Source organism: Lynx rufus, unplaced genomic scaffold (assembly GCF_022079265.1).
Source record: "Lynx rufus isolate CCGP_SWC_20201006 ecotype Redwood Valley unplaced genomic scaffold, mLynRuf1.p SCAF_2, whole genome shotgun sequence".
Lineage (NCBI taxonomy): Eukaryota > Metazoa > Chordata > Mammalia > Carnivora > Felidae > Lynx > Lynx rufus.
In genome coordinates, this window is record NW_025814834.1 from 139,559,553 (window position 1) to 139,582,311 (window position 22,759).

General features: G+C 34.4%; 1 protein-coding gene across 1 annotated transcript in view; it reads left to right on the forward strand.

Annotated features, from left to right (window-relative positions):
• Positions 1-22,759, forward strand: part of DPYD (dihydropyrimidine dehydrogenase) — an 862,187-nt gene that overhangs the window by 520,497 nt on the left and 318,931 nt on the right. The window contains exon 14 of the mRNA XM_047084253.1: positions 1,432-1,596. Coding sequence (XP_046940209.1) covers positions 1,432-1,596 — 165 coding nt within the window. The remainder of the gene's footprint in view (positions 1-1,431; positions 1,597-22,759) is intronic.

A 22,759-nucleotide genomic window follows, 5' to 3' on the forward strand; every position in this document is an offset into this window, starting at 1 on the left:
ATTAAACCTGAGCATTCTGGAGTGACTTGAATTGTCATTTTACCCATTATAAGATTGTGGAACACTGTTTCACAATGGCAAATCAAAGTAAGGCTGGTGGTATTGCCCATAATTACAATAGAAGTGGAATGGCTTAATTAGTAAAACATTAACTGGCAGGATTCCTATAAGTAAAAATGTACATATTTAAGGAGGCTTATTGTAACATTTATACCATTTATTTTATAATATACTAATTCGAATGTAAAAGTGAATGTAAATTACCAGAAATTAACATGCAATGTGAAGAAAAGTCCTTTTATCCTCTGCAACTGTAGCATTTGGCAGATTCAGGAATAAATAATCTTTTGTGGCAAGGGTATGCCTTATCAAACATATGCAGATCAGCACTAATTAATGCTAATTAAGGTTTCCTGTCTATCTAGTTGGAAAAACGTCCAAATGTTATGAAATCCAGTTAGTATGCCTATTACGCTAATTGTTTTATATGGGGTGGTTCTTAATTAAAATATGTAAATTGACCTTAATTGCTATATACTAATGGGGGTTCATGTTATCTCACTAAAAGTGACAAGATGGTGAGGAGGGGTACTTAAATGACTAATTCTGATAAATCCTTAACTAAATGACCTTTACTCAAAATTAATTTTAATTGGAAGTTGGCTAAAGAAACATTTTTCTTCTTTGTTTCTTTTTAGTTTTTAGTAATGTAAGAATGTTACTCTTCTTTGTTAATACAGCTTTAGAAGCAGTTGTACATTGTTAATTACACTTAACAAGCAAGTTAATTTGACTGTTTACTGTTTATAGTTATCAGGAAGTTATTGATATCCTCATTTCAGTCTTGGAAGAACTGAATTCTCATTGAATGTGAATTTATAGTTAGAATTCTATAGGTAGGTTGACCCAGTTAGTTTGTTAGAATATGTGTTAAAGTTTGATGAGCCAGTGGTACTAATATGTACTCCCTGGCTGATTTACATTGGAATTGCTTTTTAAGAAAAATAGTGTTTTTTTTTCTTTACAAAACATTAGCTTTTATTGGAATTAAAATGTCATTGAAGGTATTTGGATTAACTAGACTGAACCAATATTCTTACATTTTACTTATCAGGTTTTTATTTATTATTTAATTGCAAACAAATTAAAATATGTATGCCCAAAACCAATAAAATGAATTTACATATTTTTTTATGATGCTAACCTTACAATTACAGAAAGTAATTTAAATAAAGCTGACAAATACTTTGTTTACTCTTTCATTTGGAAGTAGTTTATATTCACATGTAATTTAAAATATATTTTTAAAATTCTTCTCTAAAAATGTGAGAAAGGACTTGGTAAGATATTGTCATATAGAAATGAGCATCAAATAAAGATTGTAGTTTTTCTTGGTCAAAAGGAGACCCAATATCTTTACTCTTTTATCAGGACATCGTGACAAATGTTTCGCCTAGAATCATCCGGGGGACTACCTCTGGCCCCATGTATGGCCCTGGACAAAGCTCCTTCCTGAATATTGAGCTCATCAGTGAAAAAACAGCTGCATATTGGTGTCAAAGTGTCACCGAACTAAAAGCTGACTTTCCAGACAATGTAAGTGTGATTTAACGTCTAAAACAAAAGAATTGGCATAAGTTGGTGAATGTTTATTTAAACATCCAATTCATAGGCTTATAAATATTAATGTGTATAATATATTTTATTAAAGAATCTGCCAGTTGCTTTGCTGATGCATAGAAAGATAAAAAAGAAAGAAAAGCTCAAGAACTCATAAAAATCCACACAATGTGAGGCTTTGTTATAAATGGGTGCCATGCAGATGGAAGAAGTATCTACATAAGCAGAGGAAGAGAAATGAAATCCTCATTTTATTGACTTGGTTTTCACTGTATGTAGCTAGTATTTATGAAGGTGATGACCTTAGGAAGAAATTGCAGGCTATAAATCATTTTAAATATAAACCTGAGGCAGAAGCAGAATATCTTCTTATATAGTTTATTTATTTTTCAGTGGGAAATAATTTACCAAATAATTTTAATACCTTTATACTAAATGAGTCACTATCTTTTATAAAGCCCTTTCTTTAAAAGTACTGTGCACAAAGATTACATATATTTCATTTCTTTATGGATTTTTATATGTCGCCAGTAGTTTTTTAACCTATAGGTAGTATTTTCTCTTCAGTAGATGGTTAGAGTTGTTCTTAATTCATTTATTTTTTTTTCCCCTCATCACTCTGATACACATATGCATATACACAACACACACACACACACACACACACACACACACACAATTTTCTGCTCCCCCCACCCCCATCATTTTCTGTCTCAGAGCTGGTGATGAATGGAAGTTGAGGTTTGGACAATGTGTGTCTTTGTGTTGTAGAAAAGATTCAAAGACGAATTGGAATGTTTTAAGTACTCTAATGATAGATATTTTAAAATCTAATGAAATTTGTGGATGTTTTCCCACAAACTGATAAATTCAAAAATCTTATAAAGGGACTTTCTATTTCATTCTCTTGCCTAACCCATTAAGTTGTTGTTGTTTTAGAGTATTCTAATTGGTTCAAAGCTCTCTTACCTTGAAACAAAATATATACACATAGAATAAAATTAATCGTCCTCAAGTCAGACCTTCATATATAAAGGGAACTATCAATACCCATATGATATCTGTAGATTCTGTTCTTTAGGAATTTTTCACTTTCTGAAATTGATGTTGCAAATACTCTATGTTCACATTATGCAATTAACTCTAGTAAACAATTATGTTGAGCTATTTGTTTTTTAAAGGGCCAAAATCTTGTGGGAAGCTTTTCTCAGAAAGACAGGGACAAAAAGTGGGTCAAGTATAAGAAGAATTATTAATGTATTTTTAAACACCATCTACAGGTTTTAAGTATTATACTAGGTACTGAACAACCGTAAAATAATAGCAAAAATAATAAGTGTGAGCTCTTATAATATTAAACTGTGGTTGGTATTGTTATAAATGCCTTATGTATTTTAACACTCAATCTTTAAATAATCTTATAAGATAGGTACTATTACTTTCCCCATTTCACAGAGAGGAAACTGATAGGAAACAAAGAAGTAACATTACATGCCCAGGGTTGCACAGCTATTCCTCGGTTCCCCTTTCAGTTTCCCTGGTTTTAGTTACCAGGAGTCAACCCAGTCTGAAAGCAGATGATCCTCCTTCTGATGTTGGAAGGTCAGTAGTTGCTTTAAGCTTTGTCACAGTGCTTATGTTATTCACCTCACTTTATCTCATCACATAGGCATTTTATCATCTCACATCATCATGAGAAGGAGAGTGAATACAGTACAATATTGAGAGAGAGAGAGTGAGAGGCCATATGCACATAACTTTTATTACAGTGTGTTGTTATAACTGTTCTATTTTATTCTTAGCTTTTGTTGCTAATTTCTTATTGTGCCTAATTTATAAACTAAACTTTATCATAGGTATGTATATATAGGAAAAAGCATGGTTTATAAAGGGTTCAGTGCTATCCATGGTTTCAGGTAACCACTGGAGGTCTTGAAATGTATCCCTCATAGATAAAGGGGGACTATTCTACATGGTGAAACCAGAATTTGAACTTGAAACTTGCTTTTAGCATCTGTGCTCCTGTCTAATTATAGTGTTCTCTAGTGCACAAAGTGCAGTATCATTTCAGGCCTTTAAAATTGCAGTATTACTTTTTAATGCAACATAAGAGGATGAAATATAATTTCTCCAGATATTGCTTCTATAGTATTTAGATAAGCCATAGTATCTGAAAAAAAAATCCCTTTTCCTGGAAGAGAACTCCTGCCATTGGCTTGTCTCAAACTCTACTCCCTTTTGGGCAGGAGTGAGATATTATACAGCGGCCTCCAAGAAATGACAGTAAGTAGACGAGAAAGCTGATATGAAACTCTTGCTTTGTGATTCCACAGTCAAGTAGAAAGAAGAAGCACATTTAAATGTTCTTTTCAAAGTTTCCCTGGAAACAGTTTTCTCCTCCTATATGCTTTTTCCTTCTGAGAAAACAATGCATGCTTTTCTTGTTTCTAATTCTTTCGCCATTGAGATTATACTCATTATTCTTTTTCTATATCCTTAGAACTAATTTCTAACACTTTTATCCTCCATATCAACGATAACATTTTAAATACAATTAAAATGGCATTCCCATTTGAACCCAGAGAAATAATGTGTTGCACCTAGATATTGCCATGCTGCGAGTAGAATATCCCCCACTGTTTTGGAATTACTCTGATGCCAAACCCAATGAGCTGAACGAAAGAAGGTGACCCTTCATTTTCCAAGTTTAATTATCACTCTCACTGGAGTTTTCCCACATCATTCTCAAGTGCGTGGCTGCCACCTTTGATGACAGGGATCGGGTAATTCAACCCAGTGTGGCAGCTTCTAAGCAAGGGGTAACTTTTCTGAAAAAGAAATTGTCCTGGGGGTTGTGGAGAAGGGATGTAGGTCAGCTGATAGCAGCAGCCCCTAGTATCTCTCTTTCCAGAGAGAGTAGACACCAGTTGACCATGAACTGGAGGAGACAGCTGGAAGAACACCTTGACTAGAAAGGCATTGAGACCCCTGAAATATATTGTAAAGTCTTGTTCCTTAACTAGCACAGAGTTATACCAAAGCCTACACTTTATACTAGACTTCTGCCCGGCTTTCAAGGTTTCTTTTTATTTATCTGTGAATTAAATTTGGCACACTGATGATTGTAGTGACAGTTTATTACTAAGAGTTTTTTTTTTGTTCCTAAGCTGAGATTTTGCAATGCTTATTATGAAATGTACTGTATAATTAGGGCTTACAGAAATCAATTTTAAGTGAATCCTTTCATTCTCACTGCAAAAGCCTTAGAAACCATATATTTTAAGCTTCGCAATTTTTTTTAACCAAAAAAATACATGCTGCATTTTGTCTGAATGCACTGAATTAGCAAACAAAGACTGACATTTTCTATCATTTGTGGCAGCTAAAGTAAGAGTTAGGCAAAAGATAGGGATTCAGCAGCGAATTAGCTGGTGAAGATAGAAAAGGGAGTGATGGCTTTGTTAGAGAAATTAATAAAGGAAGAACAATTGATATGTAAATATACTTCAATTACAATACACCTCATTCTACTGAAACCCTTCCTCAGTTCATTACTGAGAAATCAGCATTGCACACATTAAGTTCAAAATGATTCCAAACAAGTTGCTCTTCATCAGCATTCCTGAAAGTGCTTTCCTGACCAATTATCCTCTAAATACAGAATTCTGAACCCCGTGTGTGTGCCCTGGACTCCTTACACACCCTACCAAAGCCTAACAGCCTTTCTTCAGAATGTTTTTGAATGTGTAAAACCCAATTCAACAGTTTGCAAAGGATTCCTATTGTATGAAAATGAATGCTCAATATATTTTTACAAATACAGTATAGTAATGCACGTTACTCTTTAATAAGTCACTAAATCACAATCTAGTGGTGGATGTAGTAACTACTGGAATTTTAACATAATGGTGACCATCAGTGACACCTTGAGATATCTGAAGCAACTTTAAGGTGATTTTCTGTGGCTTCTGTTGGTGCAAAGTCCCAGGTTATCAATAGCCCTACTATGGTTTGTTGCATTCCTGAGGAAATGCTAAATTACAGCAGGAGGTTAGTGAAAATAAAGAAAATAAAAATAAAGGTCTAAGTTTTTCTCCATCCTAGTTCACGAATTTCCTGTATTCTATCAAGAATTCTATGGACCTCAGATTAAGAACCTTTGCCCACTGCTTCTCAGCTCTGGTTGCATATTAGAATCTCTTGTGGAACTTCAGAAAAGGTATTTATGGTTAGGCTCTGTCCTAGTTTAGTCATTTCAGAAATTCTGGGATGGATACAGTGAATATCCATTTGTGTGAGTGTGAATGTGTGTGTGTGTGTGTGTGTGTATGTGTGTGTGTATACATATGTATATATGTATGTGGTGTGTGTGCATATTTTTTATAAAGTTCATCAATTAATCCTACTGCATATAAAACCAGTATCATTCATGACCATTGACATATATCATTACATATTTATAAAAGTCCTGTATCAGAGCTCAAGAGCCTTTTATATGTGCCAGGGCCTGTACTTAGGGCTTTATGTATCTGTGAAGCAGAGTTTTTCCTCATTTTATAGATGAGGAGACTGACTTTTATAAATATGGCATTGCACAGGGCACTGTGTCACGCGGCTAGTAAGTGAAGTCATTGGGGCTGGAAATCTTTCCATTACACCTTGAAGAGGTATTTCACTTGGCACTAAAGAACCTGAGGAATTAAGAGTAATATGTCATTTCAGTTCTCCTTTACCCACCCACTCAGATAGGTCAATTATATTGAGCTCTCTTAACCACAGACTCTCAAAAAGGAAAGCAAAATCTTTTTATTAGACAAAGAAAGAAGTCTGTCATCAGCCAACCATTATTTTGTCATTAGTCCCAGCTCAAGACATTTTATAGCTGACTTTAGAGAACAATGTCGGTGACTCAATGTGGACCTTGGTTTGAACTGTTACTTGGTCCCATCTTAAGTTCTGTATTTGAAAATAGGGAGTCAAGGGATTGAGTCAGATCTAGGTGTCCTCTAAGCAAGGAGGATGCTTACTGCTTATTCAGTGGGTATTCATCACCCCATAACTGCTGCAGTCTTCCTATAGGCACCACAAAGGCTGACTCAGCAGAAGCAGGCTTTCTTTTCTTTGGATTATTTATAACTAAGTCTTACTCATTAGAAATATGGGGATTTTGTTATCCCCTCTCAATCTGTTTAGAATAATAAAATTTGGTAACAGATAAAACTACAATATATATGTTTCAGGCCAATGATGACCAGTATAGGGTTGTTAACTTTTGCTTTCATTTTTTATTAAACCATTGCTTTCTTAATACAGAGCTTATAAAGCATAAACATCACCTTTCCTCTTTCCCCCTCATGTTCTGAAAAGGATATTCACCAACAGAAATGTAAGCATCCCTGCACTGGAGGGATTCCTTCTTTGTTCCCTCTGGAATTTTTTGAGCTTGTCAATTCTCTGTTTCTGTCAATTTCTACACATTCCCATGTTGATTTATTTTAAATAAATTAGGAAACTGCTGGAGCAAATATTGAAGGGAAGTCTAGTATATCCCCAGGAAACTCCTTCTTTCTTTACACCAGAGCTTAAGTAGTGATTTTCTAACATCATTCATGAATTCTAGAGAATATAGATACTTCCCAACCTCCCTCCTTTACTAAAATCTAGGATGGTTATCTGCTGACATTACTTTATTGATTTTTTAAAAGATCTATCTAGTGTACAAAAAAATAAAATAAAAATTAATCATAATAATAGTGGAAATTTAAAAAGTTAGGGTGGATTGATGTAAAACAGTCCATGTCCAGTTATCCTAACAAATCTCTGTTTTCACTTTCTAGAGTTGATAGAGTCTAAGAGCTAATGGTATGAGGTTTAAAGTCAGAATAGATTTGAATCTCAGCATCAACTCTGACTTGCTGTTTATTGATGCTCTCAGAGTCTGCTTCCTCATCTGTGTGATAACAAGAACTATTCCCAGAGGTTGTTGTAAAGATTAAATGAGATATTATATGTATCTTGTTTGGCACATTGAAGTTATTCACCACTATAAATAATATTGCATAGGATACCTTTATGCATTTAGCTTTTATTCCTTTGTAAAGTAATAATTAGTTTTCATGAAATATTCTGAGAGGGGGTTTTGGCAAGTCAAAGGTAACAGCCTATTTATAGCTCTTGAAGTATATTGCCAGTTGATTTGCAAAGTATTTGTGAACTAACAGTGCATATACAAGTCACTATTTTAGAAATAATTACCAACTAAAAAATTAAAAACTAGCTCACTAAATATGCTTTTTAGTGATACTTATAATCTTGAATTTATTATATGTAATATAGAATGTAGTCTTCTGATCTTTATTCAGTGTTTTATTTGTTATACTTCTGTGCTTTAATATCACTCATTCTTTTGACTTAGTTTCCAATTAAAACAAGACTTAAATAATGGCAGTTATTAGTATCAGCATAGAAAGAGAAAAATTAAAATGTGTTTAATTCTACAAACAAGAGTAGCCAAAATGAATCAGAATGCATAATGAAGCTCATAGTTCTGTGATTAGTTTCTGGCTTCATGTAGCCAAGTATTTTTTTTTCTTTTTTTTTTTTTTTTGAATAGGATATTCCTAGTTCCTTAAAAGAAAACATTAGCTACAGTTTAGATGGAGTAATGGGGACCGGGTTTACCATCCCACCTGAAACAGCAACATAAAATAAGGTATAAAATATATGAAACAGCAGTGTTTAAGACCTGGAACAACAGTCGATAAAGATAGTGGTCACTGAGAGATTTCGGAAAACAAAGGAATGAGCTCTGCCAATGCTCTAGAATGTTTCCAGGCCACATTACAGGGAGAAGAACCCAGAAGTCTCTCTGAGTTGAGACAAAGCTGAAAGTCCAGAGAAACCAAGGTGGCTAGAATTCACAAGATAGAACACCAGAAAGCAGAGAGCTGCATGCAGGGAGTACTCCAGCGACCTGCAGAAGGTCCCTCTTGAGTGTTCAACAGAGTACATCAGCTCATGCATGTGAGTAAATTACAAGAGACTGCAGAAAGAACTTTCTGAATGGATTAGAGGAACTAGTACTCAATTCTTAAAAGGATCTGGGAATAATGACTCTTCCTGCCAGCCAGACTGGAAAACCCCATGATTCACAATTAGCCATAGGCTTAGCACTGCTTTAGTCATGCCCAACAACCCTTAAAAGCCAGATCTGAAAGGATCAAAATATTTCCAAGTAACCTGCAACTCAGAACAAACCTCAAGAATATAGGTATACAAAAATATCTAGGACCAAATAAGATAAAATTCACAGTGTCTGGCATTCAACTAAAAATTACCTATCATGGGGGCGCCTGGGTGGCGCAGTCGGTTAAGCGTCCGACTTCAGCCAGGTCACGATCTCGCGGTCTGGGAGTTCGAGCCCCGCGTCGGGCTCTGGGCTGATGGCTCAGAGCCTGGAGCCTGTTTCTGATTCTGTGTCTCCCTCTCTCTCTGCCCCTCCCCCGTTCATGCTCTGTCTCTCTCTGTCCCAAAAATAAATAAACGTTGAAAAAAAAAAAAAGATTTAAAAATTACCTATCATGTGGGACACCTGGGTGGCTCAGTCGGTTAAGCATCCAACTTCAGCTCAGGTCATGATCTCACAGTTCGTGGATTTAAGCCCCTTGTCGGCTCTGTGCTGATAGCTTGGAGCCTGGAGCTTGCTTTGGATTCTGTATTTCCCTCTCTCTCTGCCCCTCCCCCCCACCTCTCTCTCTCAAAAATAAGTAAACATTAAAAAAATTTTAAAAATAAAAATCAAAACAAAACAAAAAATGCAATCAGACTTCCAGAATGAAAACTACAATGAATAAGATGAAAAATACACTGGTAACTAATAACACCGTATTAGGCACTGCAGAAGAAATGATTAGTCACCTTGAAGATAATAGCAATAAAAACTATCCAAATTAAAATGCATGGGGGGTGGATGGAGAGTGGGGAGTAAATATACCATTTGTGAGCTAGGGACAACTTCATGTGGCCTGATATATACTGGAGTTTTCAAAGTTTGAAGAAACAAAATGGCTCCAATTCCCAGTTTTGCATAAAACTATAAGCCTTTCCACCTGCAAAACAAACAAACAAGTAAAAAACAAGAAACTTGAACTCCAGGCATAAGAAACATGAAGAAAATTATACCAAGGAGTACATCATAATTAAATTAGTTGAGCCAATGATAAAGAAACAATTTTGAAATCAGAGAAAAAAGCATATTCTTTACAGAAGAACAAATATAAAAGTGACTGTTTTGATTTGTTGTCAGAAACAATGCATGCTAGAAGACAACAACTTTCAAGTGCTGAAAGAAAATAAAAGGTCAACAACTGTTAATGTAGATTTCAAAATTCAACAATATATCTTTCAAAAATACAGGTGAAATAAATACTTTTTCAAACACGAAAAGCCAAAATAAAATCATCATCAGGAGATCAGCACCACAAGAAATGTTTAAAAACTGTTTTAGACAGAATGTAAAATGCTGCTAGGTTGAAATATGGATCTACACAAAGAAAGGAAGAATACCAGGATTTATAACTACATACGTAAATATATGATTTTGTTTCTTCTTATTTAATTCACTTTAGAAGAGAATTGTTTGTTTAAACAAAAATATAAGACTGTGTGGTTTATAAAATATATAAAGGTAAAATGACAATAAAGTACAAGAGTTGTGAGGAATAAAATTAATTATACTAATGTAAGCTTCTAACAAATTATGTAAAGTTTTGTATCACTTGAAGGTAGACTGTGATAACTATGTACAATTGAAGCTCTAAACAACTAATAAAATAATGCATCTGAATTATAGCTAAAAAGCAACAGTAGAGTTATAAAATAGAATCATACAGAGTACTTAAACCAAAAGAAGGCAGAAAAAGAGAAACGTACTAAAGAAAAGATGACACAAATAGAAACCATGTAGTAAGATGATAGAGTAAAACCTAACCATATCAATAATCATATGAAATGTAAATGGTTGAAACATTCCCAATTAAAAGGCAGAGATTTTCAGATTGGATGAAAAAGCATGACTCTACTGTGTATATATTGCTTACAAGAAAAATAATTTTAAATATAAAGACACAAAAAGGAGAAAATTGAAGCAATGGAAAAAGATGTACCATGCTAACTCTAATCAAATAAAATCTTATAATATTAATAAAAAAAAACAAAGTAGATGTCAAAGCAAAGAATATTGCCAGGGACAATAGGGAGCATTTTATTATAATGAAATGGTCAGTTCATCCACAGGTGATAGCAATCCTTAAGTTTATGCACGTAGTAACAAAATTTTCAGATAACATGAAGCAAAAACTAATAGAACAGCAAGGAGCAATAGAAAAACCCAGAATCTCAGTTTATTTCTATACCTACCTATAAATCATTAATAAAACAATGAAGGGAGGTCATTCAAGATTTGAAAAATGCTATCAACCTATCTGACTGACATTAATAGACATGCCATCCAATGGTAACAGAATACACTATCTTTTCAAATATGTCCATAACATTTATTAAAATAGACCATATTCTGTGCCACAAAAGAAGTATCAATAATTTTAAAGAATTCAGTTCATTCAATGTATGTAGAAAAAGAAGAATAAACTAAACTCAAATAAGGGATATAATGAAGATCAGTGGAGGATATTGGTAAGTTAGAAAACAGTATTCTCTCTCAAAATAGAGAATATCAAGGAAAGTAAAGCTGATTCCTTAAGAAGACAGCCAAAATTAACAAAACAGACAGACTGAAGAAAAAAGGAGACAAGAAACACAAATTATCAATATAGGGAATGAAAGAAGTAGCACCACTGCAGATTCTACGGATATTAAAGGAAAAATTATAGAATATTATAAACGATTTTATGCAAATAAACTGGACAGATCTTTTGAAAGACGAAAACTATCAAAGCTTAGTCAAGAAGCAATAATGTTAAATAAATTGAATTTATAGGTCAAAACATTTCCATGAAGAAAACTACAGACCCAGATGGCTTCCTGAGTAGATTCCACCAACCCTTTAAGAAAGAATGATTCCAGCTCTTTGAGGAAGACATGGTCACAGCTAGAGTGGAGCTTTGCAGGCTCTGCCCCTGCTCCCAACTCACTGCTGTTCTCTCTTGCTGAGGAATAAGTCAGTCAGGAAGCCATGGCCCGAAGACACCCGTGGAATCAGAGGTGGCCATTCACCAGATTAGAATTACTCTAACCAGCCGCAACGTGAAATCTTTGGAGAATGTATGTGCTGACTTGATCAGAGGCACAAAGGAAAAGAATCTCAAAGTGAAAGGACCATTTCGGATGCCTGCCAAGACTGAGAATCACTACAAGAAAACTCCTTGTGGTAAAGGTTCTAAGACTTGGGATCGTTTTAAAGATGAGGATCAACGATCTACTCATTGATTTGCACAGTCCTTCTGAGATTGTTAGACAGATTACTTCCATCAGTATTGAGCCAGGAGTTGAGGTGGAAGTCACCATAGCAGATGCTTAAATCAACCTTTTTAATAAATTGATTGTTAGTTAAAAAAAGAGAAAGAAAGAATAATGCCAGTTCTACACACACACTTTCAGAAAAGTAAAACAGGGGGAATACTTCCCAACTAAATCTATGGTGCCAACACCTTATTACAACTAGACAAGGACAGGACAAGAAAAGAAGAGTATAGACCATCGTCCTTCATGAACATAAATGCAAAAGTTCTAAACAAATTTTAACAAATAAAATTCAATAATATATAAAGAATATAATGACCTCATCATGACCGAATGAGGTTTATCCCAAGAATTCTAAGTAGGTTTAACATTTGAGAATATTGTAATTCACATAAATTACAAACTAAATAATAACAATGAGAACAACATAAATTATATAATTATCTCCATAAACCAAACAAAAACATTTGAAGAAATCTAAAAATCTATTTTTAATTTAAAAGAAATTTCAGCAAACTAAGAATAGAGAGGTAATTCCTTAACCTGGTGAGAACCATTAAACAAAACAAACAAAAACCTACAGCTAACATCCTAGTTAATGGTGAAAGACTGAATATTTTCTTCCCAAGAGAAATAAGATAAGGGTATCTGCTCTCTCCACTTCTATTCCACATTTCTGCTAGAGTTTATTTGTTTAAATAAAAGAGTGACAACAACAAAGAGATATGCAGATTTCAAAGGAAAAAGTGAAACATTATTCACAGAGGATATGATTGTTTATGTAGAAAATATGATTAAATGTACCAATAAAAACCACTCTATTTACAAAACCAGGAAGCTACCTTATAGGTTGTTGTTTTCATATTTTATTTCTTAAAATATTGCATTAAAATAGTGTTTATCTTCATTACCAACTTTTCTTGTAATCCCTTAAATTATGCACCTCTGGAGATTGCCTAATTCACCTAATCCTGGTCATGGCCTGTCAAAATTCTACTTTAAATAATAAATGAGGTTAGGGGCGCCTGGGTCATGATCTCACGGTATGTGAGTTTGAGCCACGTGTCTGGCTCTGCGCTGACAGCTCGGAGCCTGGAGCCTGTGTCTCCCTCTCTCTTTGCCCTTCCCCTGCTCACACTCTGTCTCTCTTTCCTTCAAAAATAAATACTAAAAAAATTTTTTAAATAATAAATGAATTTATTAGCAAAGTTGCAAGATACAAGATCAACTTATAAAAGTCAATTATACTTTTTATATGCTGGAAATAGACAACTGGAAACTGAAGTAAATATATCATATTGTATTAAAATTAAGCAGCAAACACATGAAATTGGGATAAATCTGACAAAGATGTGAAAGACATGCATCCTGAAAACTACAAAATCCTGCTAATAGAAATTAAAGAAGACCTAAATAAATGAGGGGCTCTACAATGATTGGAAGAGTTAGCATTGTTAAGATGTCAAGTGTCCCCATACTGGTGTAAAGATAAAATGCAGTCGTAATCAAAATGTTAGCATTACTTTTTTTGGTACAATTTGACAAGCTGATTCTGAAATCCCTGTGTAAGTGCAAAGGACTTACAGTAGCCAAAATAATTCAAAAAGAACCAATTTAGAAGTCTAACACTTTCTGATTTCAAGGCTTATTTTAAAATTGCAAGAATCAAGATACTGGCATAAAGATAAATATACCAATAGATTAAAGGAGGATAGCAAGCCCGAAAACAACTCACACGTCAGTTGTGTGAACAACTGACTTTGTCAAAGTTGCAAAAAAGAAATTCAGTGGACAAAATATAGCAACATATAACAAATGATGCTAGTAAAATTGGTATTCATATTCAAAAAAGTAAGTGTTCACTCATATCTGACATGATATATAAAAATTAATTCAAAATAGTCATAGACCTAAATGAAAAACCTAAAACTATAAAACTTCTTAAAGAAAACATAGGTGAAAGCTTTTGTGATCTTAGGTTAGGCAAATATTTCTTAAATATATACCAAAAGCACGGTGCTTCAAAGAAAAAAAAATGATGTGATTTACCCAAATTAGAAAGTTTTGCACTTCTAAACCTATTGTTAAGAAAGTGAAAATACAAACCAGAATGTAAGAAAATATTTACAAATCATATCTGTTGAAGTGCTTATATCCAGAATATTTTTTTATATCCACGATATTTAAAGAACTTTCAAAACCCAACAGTAAAAAAGCAAACAACCCTCTGCACTTTGACCAAAAAAATTTGAGCAGATACTTCAAAATTTTTTTTAACGTTTTATTTATTTTTGAGACAGAGAGAGACAGAGCATGAATGGGGGAGGGGCAGAGAGAGAGGGAGACACAGAATCGGAAGTAGCCTCCAGGCTCTGAGCCATCAGGCCAGAGCCCGACGCAGGGCTCGAACTCACGGACCGCGAGATCTTGACCTGAGCTGAAGTTAGACTCTTAACTGACTGAGCCACCAAGACACCCCTTGAGCAGGTACTTCAACAAAAAAAGATTATGAATGATAAATAAGCACATGAAAATGTGCTCAACATCATTAGTCATTATAGAAATGCAAATTAAAATCATAATGAGATATACACCTATTAGAATGTCTAAAATTTAAAAGACTGATCATACCATATGTTAGCAAGGATTTGGAGGTACAGGAACTCCTATACCTGAGGCATGAATAAACATAATAAACATGTTCATTATCTTGATTCTGATGATGGTTTCAAAGTACATACATATGATGGGGTGCCTAAGTGGCTCAGTTGGTTAAGCGTCCAATTTCAGCTCAGGTCATGATCTCACAATTCATGGGTTCGAGCCCCACATCAAGCTCTGTGCTGACAGCTCAGAGCCTGGAGCCTACTTCAGATTCTGTGTCTCCCTCTCTCTCTGCCCCTTCCCTGCTTACATGCTCTCTCTCTCTCTCTTTCTCTTTCTCTCAAAAATAAATAAAAATGTCAAAAAAATTAAAAAAAAAACCAGTATGCATACACATGTTAAATCTCATAAAATTGTATGCTTTAAATGTGTACAATATTTTGTTATACTTTATATAACATATAATGAATTATACATATATAACACATAATTTATGTATATATAGCATATAATTATATAGAATATAGCACAAATAATATAACCTATATAGAATATATATATATCATATATAAAATTATACTTCAATAAATCTGTTTAAAAAATAGGTTCAGTTTAAAATTATATGGCAGTTTTCATGGAATGTGTCCTGGAAATTAATTCCAGGTTTAGCTGAATGGCTAAACCCTTGTCACTGAGAGCTTCAATCTCTACCCCATTGCCAGAGCCATCAGTCAATTATTACCCTTTACAAAAGTGTCTCGCATTTTGGTCACATTCACTTTGATATTGAATCACAGGAATTAACAGGCTAAAAGTGACCTTATATCATATTAAGAAAAAAAAGAAATATTGGATTGATTTTTAAGCTGTTGTTTTGTGGGATAATAAAATTTATCAAAGCTTTTTAAATAGTCACAATATATAGGCATTAATTGCCTACAACATACTTTTTTCTCAAACTCCCCTTTACTTTGTAAGTTGTCAGGCTGCCTTTTGGATAACAATACTGTCTTCTCCATTTGGAAGTATGGCAGGGAACACACTGAACCGTGTTGAAAGAGACCCTGGGGATGGTGATGGTGCATTGAATTAAGCTCTTATTAGTATGACTTGTTCATTAGAGAGGCAATGGGAACAATTTATAAATTGTATATGTTTGCTATATAACCATAACATTAAACCAAGTCCATACTCAGATAGGTGAAGAGTTCTGTTCAGTGGGTTCACTTACTTTCTTAATATCAATTTAGTAATCTTTCATCAGTCAATATAATGTTTTTGTGGAGAACTCAACTCTGATGCATTCTTCTTTTAAAATACTTGGGAAACCAGGAAAGAGAAAGGATAGGGTAAAACCTTCTACTTCCCCTCCACCCATCCCTGTAAGTCTCTGAAATATGTCTGTTTTTAACTTAAAGGGTCCATTTAAAAACAGAAAAAAAGCACAACTGTTTTATGAGAGCTTAAAAATAGAAGGTAATATAAAGGTTTTTATTTAATATAAGATACTACAATTGTTTTTTCATTTGCTTTGTTATAAACTACTTATCCTAGTTGACTTTTGGGCAGATGGGAGCTTACTCATAGACAACATTTCCCCCCCAGCTTCTTTTTTTTTACCACTAGGCATCTTATTCTTTTACAGTGTACCCTACAAGGCATATTCTAGAGGTTTATTATTCACAAGGAACTATTTTCATATTTTCCCCTTAGGTCTTGTAGACATTTACTTGAAAGTATTCTTTATTCTTTAAGATAGTTCAAACACACACACATGCGCTCACACACACACACACACACACACACACACTAATTTAGTTTTGTTTTTAAAGGTTTGTATACTGTACTTTAATGACTGTTTTTATTTTTGTAACCATTATTTATGTTTGGATAATTGATTCCATTTGAGCAGAATTTAAGGTTGTATCTGAGACCCACAAATAAGATCTAATTAATTGTAAACCATATAAAAGGAGAATAGTCACAGAGGCCTTGGACAACTAACTTAATCACCAGAGAAACCATTTTTAAAATATCACAAATGAGGTAAACTTTGATAGAATAAATATGTACAATGAACCCTCCAAATTACTGAAAATTGTATTCTGTGGGATTTGTCTTCATTTTACGAACTAAAGTTATGAAAATATACATTAGAATGAGCGCCATTTTAGTAGGGATATATATTTATATAGGCAACTTGTGGTTATCCATTTCAATAGCAGATGGTGAAGAACCAATCAATGGATTTCGTCAATAAGGATACAATGATATTTTTACCAGTATCTTCTAGTTTTATATCAAGAGTACATTTCATAATCATGTTAGAGTTAAAAGGGAAGGTTAAAAAAAAAGAACAGAAGAAAAAGAAAAAGAAAAACATCTTTTGGCAATGAGCCTTTTCCCTAGGCAAGCCCCAAATCTTAAGGGAAGTACAAGAAGCAAGAATTGAAAAAGGGATTTTAGGAATTCAAAACATAATAACTTTTGTATAGCTATTTATAGGACACAAATTTCTATTTCTCTGAGTTGATCTCAGAATGACTTTGAAAGGAAGGTATGAATATCATCCTCATTTTATACTAGATTCTGATAGCCAGATGAAGAGAAGTAATTTCTCGAGGAATTTTGTTTCAGACTATAAGTGGTAGAATTTTAAATTGATAACAGAACATCTGACATACATTTACAATAGGAAAATTATTTTTTTTTTAAATAAGTCAAGCTTCAGAGTACTTAAAAATGCTCATGTGTGATTCACTTTTTCTTTTCACCTGGGTTTTCATCCCCTTCTAGTGGAGGTGCTAATGAGCAGAGAAATAGGAAAGGTAATCAGCCAGAGGGAAGAGAAGAATCAAAGACCTAGATAATTCACAAACTGGAAAATGAGCTCCTAACTAATCAAGACTGGATTGTAAATAGGATAGAAAGAATTTATGCATCCCTGGTATCGGCCTGAATAGCATTTGTACCCAATCCAAGAAAAGTATTTGTGAATTTCACAGTTGGCTATTTTTTCTTCCTTTGAGATTTTTTTCCTGAACTAATTATCCATTGTGTACATGAAGCAAAGAAATAACTTACCATTAAAGTCATTTTTGAGGTGGATATTTCACTTTGCATGTTGTTAAAATGCCTGGAGCATTAATAAGGAATGAGTTAACTTTATTAATACAGCTTCTTTGGGGAGTTTCTGATCTATATACTGATCACCCAAAAGGAAATTTTGTGTCATATTTTATTCATGCAAAATTTAGGGAAATAACTAGATTGACTAATCTTTCCATAATAAATAATTTAATTTAACTTTGTGCTGCCTTTTGCATTTTAATTTCTTCATAATGTGTCCTTTAAACCCCCAATATTAAAATTATCAGTGACTGTTTCTGTTTGATTTAGTTTAAATTGTAAATTTAGTTATGGCTGTTGGGTTACAAGGTATGGAGGATGGTGCCTTAATATAGGGAGTGAGCACATTTACAGATAGGAAAAGCTATGTGTGTGATCAGTTTTTTAATGAATTGTTGGAAACAGGGTGGAAATCAACACAAACAATGACATATAACACTACATAACAATAATTCTTATCATTACCTAGACTGTAATTGTGCATGAAATACTTCACATTTCATATACTTTCATACCTACTATTTAACTGCAGGGTTTTATGTCATATTTTGACTCAGATGTGTTGCCTTTGTCTCTGCTTAACACCTTCCAAAACCTTCCCAACTCAGACTCAGCCAGGATCGTTGCAATATGGTTGATGGTTACTTTGAAATTCAGGCAGGACTTCTGCTTCTCCTTCACATGTAGAAAACCAGAGAAATCACCACTCCTACCCTAACAACCAGAACAAGTCCAATAAACTGCAAAATTGGGCTTTTAAAAACCTACCAGATATCTGAGGATACAAATTAACCTAAATGAACTAAATTCCAGAAAGTAAAAGATAAGCTCCTTTTAGGAGAGAAGAAACACATGACTGCTTTGCTCCCTGCAGGAATGGTGAGAGGGAAGGGAAGTGATTATAGACAAAGTAGGAAAGTTTTAAAGAATATTTAATAGATGTGTTTGGAGTGGTCTGATAGGTGAGAATACAAGGAACCCAGAAACAGACCTTGTCAGCCTTTAGCAACCAACTCTTTCCCATGTTATTTCATTGAGGAGCCTACCAGATAGGGGCTGAGGCAGCCTGAGAGAGATCCTCTCCAAGGGAAGCACAACTGTCTCCCATTATAGGGCAGCACCATGCTGAATGCTTGGGCTGCAAAGCATTCTAGGCCTTTGCCAGTTGTACTGCAGTGGCTCTTTTGAAGGTTTGAGGAAGGGAAGCTCATCAGAAAGATATTCTGAAGCACAGAAAGCTAGCACAGAGGACAACAGAGCAAAGAAATTCCCTAGCAGCACAAAAAGCTAGCAGCCGGTCTATAAGCAGCAAAAGATATCCCATGGTTTGGGAAGTTGGTGGCTAGCCTAATCATAATACAGAGACTCTGGAGTCTTTCTGGGGCCCAATTCCCAAGTCCTCCTGAAGAGAAAAGCTCTATCTATCTATCTATCTATCTATCTATCTACTCTATCTACCTATTATTATTATTTTTTTAATGTTTATTTATAGAAAGAGAGACAGAGACAAAGTGTGAGCAGAGGAGGGGCAGAGAGAGAGGGAGACACAGAATCCTAAAGAGGCTCCAGGCTTCAAGCTGTCAGCACAGAGCCCGATGCAGGGCTCGAACTCACAAACCCTGAGATCATGACCTGGGGTGAAGTCAGATGCTTAACCGACTGAGCCACCCAGGTGCCCCAGAAAAGTTCTGATTCAGCCATCAAAACATTTGAAGCCAATGGGAAGCTGAATCTAAGTATAACCACAACAAAGCCCAGACTCAACAACACACTTCATTAACTCAGTCTCCTTCCTACATTGTCAACCTCATAATAGAAAAGGTGTATCATTGTCTGGGGGTAATTATTATTTATGTAAGTCTCTACTATTCCTTTATACAAACTATCTGGAATACAATAAAAAATTATGACATGAGAAGAAAAAATGTGACCCAGTGTCAAGAGAGTTTTCGTTCAAGTTGTCAGTAGAAGCAGATCCAGAGATAAAATTGGAATTACTTTAAAATTAACATAATGAATGTGAAAAAAAAATCCAGTGGAAAAACATTCATGAAAAGATGTAGAATTTTATCAGAGAGTTGTAAAGTATTTAAAAAGATCCCAATGGAAATAAATGAAGAATACTGTGTTAGAAATAAAGAATTAATGGGATAGGCTTGCAGGAGACTGAATATAGCAGAGGGAAGAATCAGTGAAGTTGAAAGACAGAGTAATAGAAGTTACCCAAACTGAAACAAAACAAAACAAACATATCACAGTGGTTGAGATGTGTGTGATAATTTCAAATGCTCTGGCATTGATGTAATTCAATCTTATAAAGAAATAAAAGAGAAATTTGAGCATAAATTATTAACCCAAATGGTGCCATCTTACAGTGGCCTTCCTTGAACAACTTGTGGAAAGTAGTCCCCATCCCAAACCCCAATAATACTCACTATTGAAAGTATCTCTTTATTTTTATTTTATTCTACCTATATATTTTTTCAATATGTACTAACTATTGGACACTCTTTTCAGAACATAGTACTGAACTAGAAAGACAGGATCTCCTGTCTCATGAAATGTATTCCTTCTCTAGAGTATAAAGGTAGATATCTGTTTAATTTTTTCTCATTTATTCCTGAATCTTAACCTCCTAGAATTATAGCTAGTGCATGGTAGGGACTCAATTAGTATTTATTAGGAAAAATGAATAAATGAATTTTTCTAGGGGTCAGTTCTAAGCCCCGTTTTATATTGTCTCTCCCAAGACTATCTGGCACAAACTTGTAAGCTTTTTCAGTTATGTATCATTTCTCTTTCTTTTTTCTCAGAGCCCCAGGCTCCACTTTTTCTACCTTCTGAAAAGGACTGAATGCCAAAAAATCTTTGAGTTATTAATTATCAAGCATCAAGTGGCTCAAGGGGTTTGCTTACTAAGGAAAAAAATGAAGCTTAGAGATACTGGTCCCAAAGTTACGTAAATTAGCAGTGAGTTTGTCCACATTTATTAAGCATACCATGCCTCTTTTTCTAAATACATGTTTTTGGTAATTGCTAACCTCTCTTTTTCCCTCTCCCCCCATCAAATAAAACACACTAAAGAGAACAGTATTAATGCCCAGGTGCACATCCTTTAGAATTACATGTTGCAAATATCTATTAGCCAGGGTATAATAATTAATGATGACTAAATTCATTAGTAATATCCATCATGTGCCACTTGCTATGCTGAGTAATAGACACACTTGATCACTAATGCTCTTCACAATTTTAAACAGGAGGTATTATTTTCCTCACTTTACAAATGTAGAAACTAATCCTAAAAACAAAAAAGTACCTCACCCAAATTTAAAATGGTAGAATGGGACAAAGCTAGGAATCAAACTCCAAAGTTTTCAGTCTCTCCAATAGACAACACAGTCACCTGTGACAATATCTACCTAATCATACCTTCTGACCAAAAAAGAAAAAAAAGAAAGATGAATAAAAAGAAAAAAAGGAATAAATTACAGACTATGGTAGATATTTTTTCTATTTAGGATTAATGCAGATGAATTTATGCTAACTTTATTTCTTACTTAAAGATATTTTACCAATATATTACCGATTTACTAAACATTTAAGAAGCATACAAGTTGATCAGGTAAAATATAATATGAAATTATATGTAATAAAAAATTATAAAGTATACTCATCTTTCTAATAATACTCCTAGTACAGTTTTATTGTCTTCATAAATTCAAATTTGCTAAGATGTATATCATGTTACACTGATTAATAGTTTTTTTTTCAATATATGAAATTTATTGTCAAATTGGTTTCCATACAACACCCAGTGCTCATCCAAACAGGTGCCCTCCTCAATACCCATCACCCACCCTCCCCGCCCTCCCTCCCCCATCAACCCTCAGTTTGTTCTCAGTTTTTAAGAGTCTCTTATGCTTTGGCTCTCTCCCACTCTAACCTTTTTTTTTTCCCTTCCCCTCCCCCATGGGTTTCTGTTAAGTTTCTCAGGATGCACATAAGAGTGAAAACATATGGTATCTGTCTTTCTCTGTATGGCTTATTTCACTTAGCATCACACTCTCCAGTTCCATCCACGTTGCTAAAAAGGGCCATATTTCGTTCTTTCTCATTGCCACGTAGTACTCCATTGTGTATATAAACCACAATTTCTTTATCCATTCATCAGTTGATGGACATTTAGGCTCTTAGCATAATTTGGCTATTATTGAGAGTGCTGATATAAACATTGGGGTACAAGTGTGCCTATGCATCAGTACTCCTGTATCCCATGGGTAAATTCCTAGCAGTGCTACTGCTGGGTCATAGGGTAGGTCTATTTTTAATTTTTTGAGGAACCTCCACACTGTTTTCCAGAGTGGCTGCACCAGTTTGCATTCCCAGCAACAGTGCAAGAGGGTTCCCATTTCTCCACATCCTCTCCAGCATCTGTAGTCTCCTGATTTGTTCATTTTGGCCACTCTGACTGGTGTGAGGTGATATCTGAGTGTGGTTTTGACTTGTATTTCCCTGATGAGGAGCGACGTTGAGCATCTTTTCATGTACCTGATGGCCATCCGGATGTCTTCTTTAGAGAAGTGTCTATTCATGTTTTCTGCCCATTTCTTCACTGTATTATTTGTTTTTCGGGTGTGGAGTTTGGTGAGCTCTTTATAGATTTTGGATACTAGCCCTTTGTCTGATATGTCATTTGCAAATACTTTTCCCATTCCATTGGTTTTGGTTGTTTCCTTTGCTGTGCAGAAGTTTTTATCTTCATAAGGTCCCAGTAATTCATTTTTGCTTTTAATTCCCTTGCCTTTGGGGATGTGTCGAGTAAGAAATTGCTACAACTGAGGTCAGAGAGGTCTTTTCCTGCTTTCTCCTCTAGCGTTTTGATGGTTTCCTGTCTCACATTCAGGTCCTTTATCCATTTTGAGTT